General features: G+C 44.5%; 1 protein-coding gene across 1 annotated transcript; it reads left to right on the plus strand.

Moving 5' to 3' along the window:
* Window positions 1-24: 24 nt before the first annotated feature.
* On the plus strand, window positions 25-2,958 carry LOC115153781 (uncharacterized). The gene is made up of 5 exons (XM_029699356.1): window positions 25-241; window positions 1,652-1,848; window positions 2,234-2,391; window positions 2,474-2,603; window positions 2,908-2,958. Exons 1-5 carry the CDS (start codon window positions 25-27, stop codon window positions 2,956-2,958), a joined length of 753 nt encoding a protein of 250 aa, XP_029555216.1.
* Window positions 2,959-7,149: the final 4,191 nt, after the last annotated feature.

Consider the following 7,149-nt stretch of genomic DNA (forward strand, 5'->3'; position numbering starts at 1 on the left):
TCTGTTGAATAAAACAACCATTTGATGCAATTACAGCATTATAACATCATCTTGCAATTTTGCTCTCACAATTGTTTATCTGTATCCTATATTCAGGCCCTGGAGGACTTAGTGAACCGTCGTCTGGGCACAGAGGCCAGTGTTCTGTATGGCTCCATACTGAGCAGGCGTCTCACCCTGGCCAGAGTACAGCTCATACTGGCCCTCAGCTCCACCATACACTCCCTGCCTGAACCTCAAGGTAACAATACAGAACTGGGACATTTTCAGCTTCCAGGAATTGTGTACAGATCCTTGTGACATGGGGCCGTGCATTGTCATGCTGAAACATGAAGTGAGGACGGCAGATGAATGGCACGACCATGGGCATCAGGATCTCATCACGGTATCTCTGTGCATTCAAATTGTCATCATTAAATGCAATAGTATTTGTTGCCCGAAGCTTATGCCTGCCAATACCATAACCCCACCGCCACCATAGGGCACTCTTTTCACAAAGTTAACAACCGCTCGCCCACACAACGCCATACATGCTATCTGCCCGATACAGTTGAAACTGAGATTAATCTGTGAAGAGCACACTTCTCCAGTGTGCCAGTGGCCATCAAAGGTGAGCATTTACCAACTGAAGTCGGTTACGGTAGGGAAATTAACATTAAATTCTCTGGCAACAGATCTGGTGGACATTCCTGCAGTCAGCATGCCAATTGCACGCTCCCTCAAAACTTGAGACATCTGTTGCATTGTTGTGTGCACATTTTAGTGTGGCCTTTTATTGTCCCCAGCACAAGGTGTAATGATCATGCTGTTTAATAAGCTTCTTGATATGCCACACCTGTCAGGTGGATGGATTATCTTGTCAAAGGAGAACTGTTCACTAACAGGGATGTAAACACATTTGTGCGCAAAACTTGAGAAATGCGTTTTTTTTTGGGGGTGGAACATTTCAGGGGCCTTTTAGTTCAGCTCATGAAACATGGTACCAACACTTTACATGTTAAGTTTATATTTTAGTTCAGTGTAGTTACAAATCAATTACACAATACTGATAAATCAGGAGTTCAGAAAATCTATCCACTTAACTCTTTCATCAGTATATTTTCATTAGAATGAACTTGTGGACATTTCCCCCTAATGTTTGTTTGTGTAATGGCTCTCATATAGAGGGGACCAAGGCGCAGCGTGTTGAGTGCTCATAATTACTGTTTATTAAACTCAGAACACTAAAGAAAATAACAAAGAGAAAACGATCAGCTAGCAGTTCTCAGGTACTGAAGACTACACAGAACACAACTAAACAGAATACAACTGCCCACAAAAAAAAAAAAAAAAACCCAACATAAATATGATCTCCAATTAGAGACCATCCCAAAAACCTCCAACATAGCAATAGAATACTAGAACAAAACATAGAAATAGAAAACATAGACAAACCACCCAAAACACCCCCTGTCACGCCCTGACCTACTCTACTATAGAAAATGACATCTTACTAGGGTCAGGACGTGACAGTTTGTGTCTATCTTGTTCACATCCCACTGCTAGTCAGGGACATGAAGGAGATTCAAGACTTTTGACTAACACTTCTGAACAGCTATGGCAGGGGGATGCACAGTAGGACTGTACAATATTGTTTGTTGATATTCTCCAGATATCTCAGATGGGGCGGTGCGTTGCAGTGTTGTGAGGAGGACATCCAGTAGCCCAGGTATCCCTAACTCTCCCCCCGGAGAGAGGGATAGTGACAGTGACAAATCACACAGTGGCTCCCCCACAAGGAAGACCAGGGAGCCCAAAGGACTGCACCTTGACCCCCAGAAAGACAAGCTCACCCTCAGCAAATTCAAGGTGTGTGTCTCTTTGTAGAGTGTACATTAGGTGAAATAGAAAGTCATTAGGTGACATTTGTTTAGCACTTTCACCTTTTTGTATTCTTCCAAGGATGGATTAATTGAAGTATATATTTGCATCTCGGCCTTCTTGTATTTTTCCTTTTCATAGTTTGAGAACCTTTTGCACTCTACATTACGTGACACCACCAAACCATGCACTAGTCATGTTTTTAAAGTCATTTTTAAATGTTTTACTCTTAAGAATCGCATATCTGATTGATTGAGCCTGAAGTCACTGTGGAAAAGAGCATCTGTTAAAATGCTAAAATATAACTTGCATTTTCTGTCTGTGTGGAGACCCTGTGTCTACCTCCAGCCCTAACCTCTCTCCTCTCCTGTAGGCGTTACTGCTGAGAGAGGTGTGTCGTCTCCTGAGCTCCCAGCTGCAGCTCTGTCTTTCCTCTCAGCTCCACTCTGACCCTGAGGAACTGGAGCTGGCTATAGACACCTACCTGCTACTGTCTAACCTCTACCTGCAGCAAGGCAAAACCGCTTCCAGGTGAGGTAAAGGACTGTATCCTGTGTATAAATGTGTTTGTATTCACCCATCTATCAAAATTCTGTCTGTTTATTCTTTGCAGTGCTGATATGGCAGTGTCTGCTATCAGTCTGCTCCAGAACTCTCCCATCATTCTGAGGGGAAGCCCCGCCCCTGTCCACAGACCCCTCTCCTCCTCTCTCAGAAGACAGTCCAGACCTAAGAGTGAACAGGTACCTACAATCACCTTGTAATTACCTCTCTTAACTGTACCATAAAATGCTTTTTGCATAGCTAGAGTTTTCAGAATTGTCTTTTGACCAACAAAAAGAAAGTGATTTTGTTTTATGTCATGACTCAAAAGGAAACATTTGGGAAATTCGGTTCCCCCTGCCACTCAGAACCAGCCAAGAACTAGAGGTAGCTGTGTGTGTGTGTGTGTGTGTGTGTGTGTGTGTGTGTGTGTGTGTGTGTGTGTGTGTGTGTGTGTGTGTGTGTGTGTGTGTGTGTGTGTGTGTGTGTGTATACCCTCCCCAGGGCGGTATGAGGGAGGCAGAGCACCATTGCCCCCAGTCCACAGCCAGGTGACTGTCCCCAGCAAGTAGAGGCCAGAGAGAGGATGGAACGGGCTCTGTGGCTCCGCTGTAGACTGGCTGTGGTACGCAGTCTGGTTGCACACATCCCTGGCACTGCCATCTACCCAGGTAATTGTGTGTATTGTGTGATATTAACGCTTGTCCTCTTACCCAGGGCAAGTAAAAAAAAAAAATGTCCCGAATGGACAAATGAAAAAAAATCACGCAAAAATCGCAATATCAATAATTAGGATACACCGATCAGAATTGGGATCAGAGTTGTCCTCCGAATGCGATGTGTTAATTATTGTGGGCGTGCATTGACGGGCACAAGCGGTCTTTCAATCATGCAGTTGCGAGATTTGTTTTTGAGATCAAAGCCAGCTTAGCTGCGTGTGCACATTTGTTGATATTCATTGCTAGTTAGTGAGTTATTGTCCAGTTATAGCACATTTGTGGTCAGCAATGACATCCTGGAAAATCACCTGCGTGTGTGCCAGTGGGTGTTGTCACAGGGAGAGAGAGAGAGAGTGAGAGACATTGTGCAGCAGGTAAAATTATGATATAGCCTAGCCAATTCAAAACATAGTGTAGTTTGGCTGGTTAACTATTTAGCGTGTAGCATGTATTGATGTCATGTCTGATGTCGTAAAATAACTTAATTCCAAAACTCGGCACTTCGTGTACACCGCAAAAGGCCAGACACGCAAGTTGATACGGTGTTCGAGTACAACCGGCAAATGGCCAACTGCGTGTTGATACGGGTGGTTCGAGTACAACCGCAAATGGCCAACACGCAGTTGAGACGGGTGTTCGAGTACAACCGCAAATGGCCAACACGCAGTTGATACGGGTGTTCGAGTACAACCGCAAATGGCCAACTGCGTGTTGATACGGTTGTTCGAGTACAACCGCAAATGGCCACACGCAGCTGATACGGGTGTTCGAGTACACCCGCAAATGGTCCAACACTCACAAAGGCATCTGATACGTGTGTTCGAGTACAACCGCAAATGGACCAGCACGGCAGCTGATACGGGTGGTCGAGTACTAACACCGCAAATGTCCAACTGCGTGTTGATACGGTGTTCGAGTACTAACCGCAAATGGCGCAACACACAGTTGATAACGGGTGTCGAGTACAACCGCAAATGGGCCAACTGCGTGTTTGAATACGGGTGTTGCGAGTACAACCGCTAAAAGTGGCCAACACGCAGTTGGATACGTGGTGTTCGAGTACAACCGCAAATGGCCAACACGCAGCTGATACGGGTGCGCCGTTGTATGTTGTGATTTTTTTCTAATTTCACATTGTATTTAACCCAGGGAGGCAAGGTCTGAAACAAGTTCTCATTACAACTGCGACCTGCCCAAGATAAAGCAAAGCAGTTCGACAGCATACAACAACACAGAGTTACATATGGAGTTAAAACAAACAGACAGTCAAATATACAGTAGAAAAACAAGTCTATATACAATGTGAGGCAATGAGGTCAGATAAGGGAGGTAAGGCAATAAATAGGCCATGGTGGGCGAAGTAAATACAATATAGCAATTAAAACAATGGAATGGTAGATTTGACAATAGATAAGTGTGCAAAGTAGAAATACTGGAGTGCAAAGGAGCAAAATAAATAAATACAGTAGGGGAAGAGGTAGTTGTTTGGGCTATTTATAGATGGGCTATGTACAGGTGCAGTGATCTGTGAGCTGCTCTGACAGCTGGTGCTTAAAGCTAGTGAGGGAGATAAGTGTTTCCAGTTTCAGAGATTTTTGTAGTTCGTTCCAGTCATTGGCAGCAGAGAACTGGAAGGAGAGACGGCCAAAGGAGGAATTGGCTTTGGGGGTGACAAGTGAGATATACCTGCTGGAACGCGTGCTAACGGGTAGGTGCAGCTATGGTGACCAGCGAGCAGAGATAAAGCGGGACTGTACCTAGCAGGGTCTTGTAGATGACCTGGAGCCAGTGGGTTTGGGCGACGAATATTGAGCGAAGGGCCAGCCAACGAGAGCGTACAGGTCGCAGTGGTGGGTAGTATATGGGGCTTTGGTGACAAAACGGATGGCACTGTGATAGACTGCATCCAATTTGTTGAGTAGGGTGTTGGAGCTATTTTGTAAATGACATCGCCAAAGTCGAGGATCGGTAAGATGGTCAGTTTTAACGAGGGTATGTTTGGCGGGCATGAGTGAAGGATGCTTTGTTGCGAAATAGGAAGCCAATTCTAGATTTAACTTTGGATTGGAGATGTTTGATGTGAGCCTGGAAGGAGAGTTTACAGTCTAACCAGACACCTAGGTATTTGTATTGATGAAGCCAATGCTGCATACTCCGGTTTTAAAACCGTCTCTCAAGTGCTCAAAATTGTCTAGGATTCTCCGTTATTCAATACTGGCCATGTAATTCTGACAGAGTTAAAATAATATTATTAGAATAGCCTAATTGACAAGTAGCCGAACTCCTATGCTGTCATCATCTTCCCTGAACACTGAATATTTTAGCCTTAAAAATAGATCAATATCTTAGTTAGCTACCTCCCCCACTGTGGCCATTTAATCCCTGATTCATTGAATGAGGGAATTATTTTATAAAAACACAAGTATTTGGTTGTAATTGTAATGTTGCAGGGGTGGCCAACCATCCTCCAGGAGAGGAGTGGTTGGCAGGTGTGCAGGCTTTTGATCCAGTCCTGCTCAAACACACATTGTAAAAAATGAGCTTCTCAACAGCACCTTGATAAGCTGACTGGTGTGTTTGAGCATGGGTTGGGTCAAAAGCCTGGACACCCAGTAGCTCTTCGATGGAGAGTCTATTGCCTATTACTGCAGTATTTGACTTTGTGGGGAGTGTCTTTTCTCAAGGCCACAAACGGCAGGAGATATATTACATGGTACCAGGGACCAGCAAGCCTTCCATTGTCAATAGCCAGTGATAATAATGAATGTTATTTTGTGAAGTGGTTTCTTGCATCATACAACACCTTTTTGGCCCATGGTGTTAGACCATTTTTTGGAGGGGGGGCCAAGTAACTTGAGCTTTCAGGCAGTAAAAAAAATCAGTCCTACTTGTCCAAAGGACAAGTGGCTGAAAAGTGAATGTCAGCCCTGCACTTATATTGACTTACACTCCACTCTTTGTTTTATTCTATTGTTGCTCTGATATGTGTATGGTACATTTTCCCCTAAATACAGGGCATTTTGAAAGTGTTCACTTTTCACCATTTTGTTATCATAGTTTTCCCCCTCATTAACCCCTCATTTTTCCCCCTCATCACACAATACCCCATAATGACAAAGCAAAAACAATGTTTATATTAAAAAATATTAAAAAAACATATTTCTATAAGTATTCAGACCATTTGGCGATGAGTCTCGAATTGAACTCAGGTGCATCCTTTTCATTGATCATCCTTGTAGATGTGTTTACAACTTGGAGTCCACTGTGGTAAATTCAATTGATTAGACATGATTTGGAAAGGCACACACACACCTGTCTTTATAAGGTCCCATAGTTGACAGTGCATGTCAGACCAAAAACCAACCCATGAGGTCAAAGGAATTGTCTGTAGAGCTCCGAGACAGGATTGTGTCGAGGCACAGATCTGGGGAAGGGTACCAAAACATTTATGCAGCATTGAAGGTCCCCAAGAAACACAGTGGCCTCCATCATTCTTAAATGGAAGAAGTTTGGAATCAACCAAGACTCTTCCTAGAGCTGGCCTCCTGGCCAAACTGAGCAATCGGGGGAGAAGGGCCTTGGTCAGGGAGGTGACCAAGAACCAGATGGTCACTCTGATAGAGCTCCAGAGTTCCTCTGTGGAGATGGGAGAACCTTCCAGAAGAACAACCATCTCTGCAGCACTCCACTAATCAGGCCTTTATGGTAGAGTGGCCAGACGGAAGCCACTCCTCAGTAAAAGGCACATGACAACCCGCTTGGAGTTTGCCAAAAGGCCCCTAAAGACTCTCAGACCATGAGAAAACAATTTTCTCTGGTCTAATGAAACCAAGAGTGAACTCTTTGGCCTGAATGGCAAGCGTCACGTCTGGCGGAAACCTGGCACCATCCCTACAAGGAAGCATGGTGGTGCAGCGACGCTCCTTATCCAACCTGACAGAGCTTGAGAGGATCAACAGAGAAGAATCGGAGAAACTCCCCAAATACAGGCGTGCCAAGCTTGTAGCGTCATACCCAAGAAGATGTG

The sequence above is a fragment of the Salmo trutta genome, chromosome 19 (genome assembly GCF_901001165.1).
Source record: "Salmo trutta chromosome 19, fSalTru1.1, whole genome shotgun sequence".
In the NCBI taxonomy this organism is placed as follows: domain Eukaryota; kingdom Metazoa; phylum Chordata; class Actinopteri; order Salmoniformes; family Salmonidae; genus Salmo; species Salmo trutta.

Coding starts and splice junctions, on each gene's coding strand:
- LOC115153781 (XM_029699356.1), top strand. CDS start 25: ATGCAATTACAGCATTATAACATCATCTTGCAATTTTGCTCTCACAAT. Junction 1,849..2,233: donor TCACCCTCAGCAAATTCAAG/GTGTGTGTCTCT, acceptor CCTCTCCTGTAG/GCGTTACTGCTGAGAGAGGT. Junction 2,604..2,907: donor CCAGACCTAAGAGTGAACAG/GTACCTACAATC, acceptor TACCCTCCCCAG/GGCGGTATGAGGGAGGCAGA.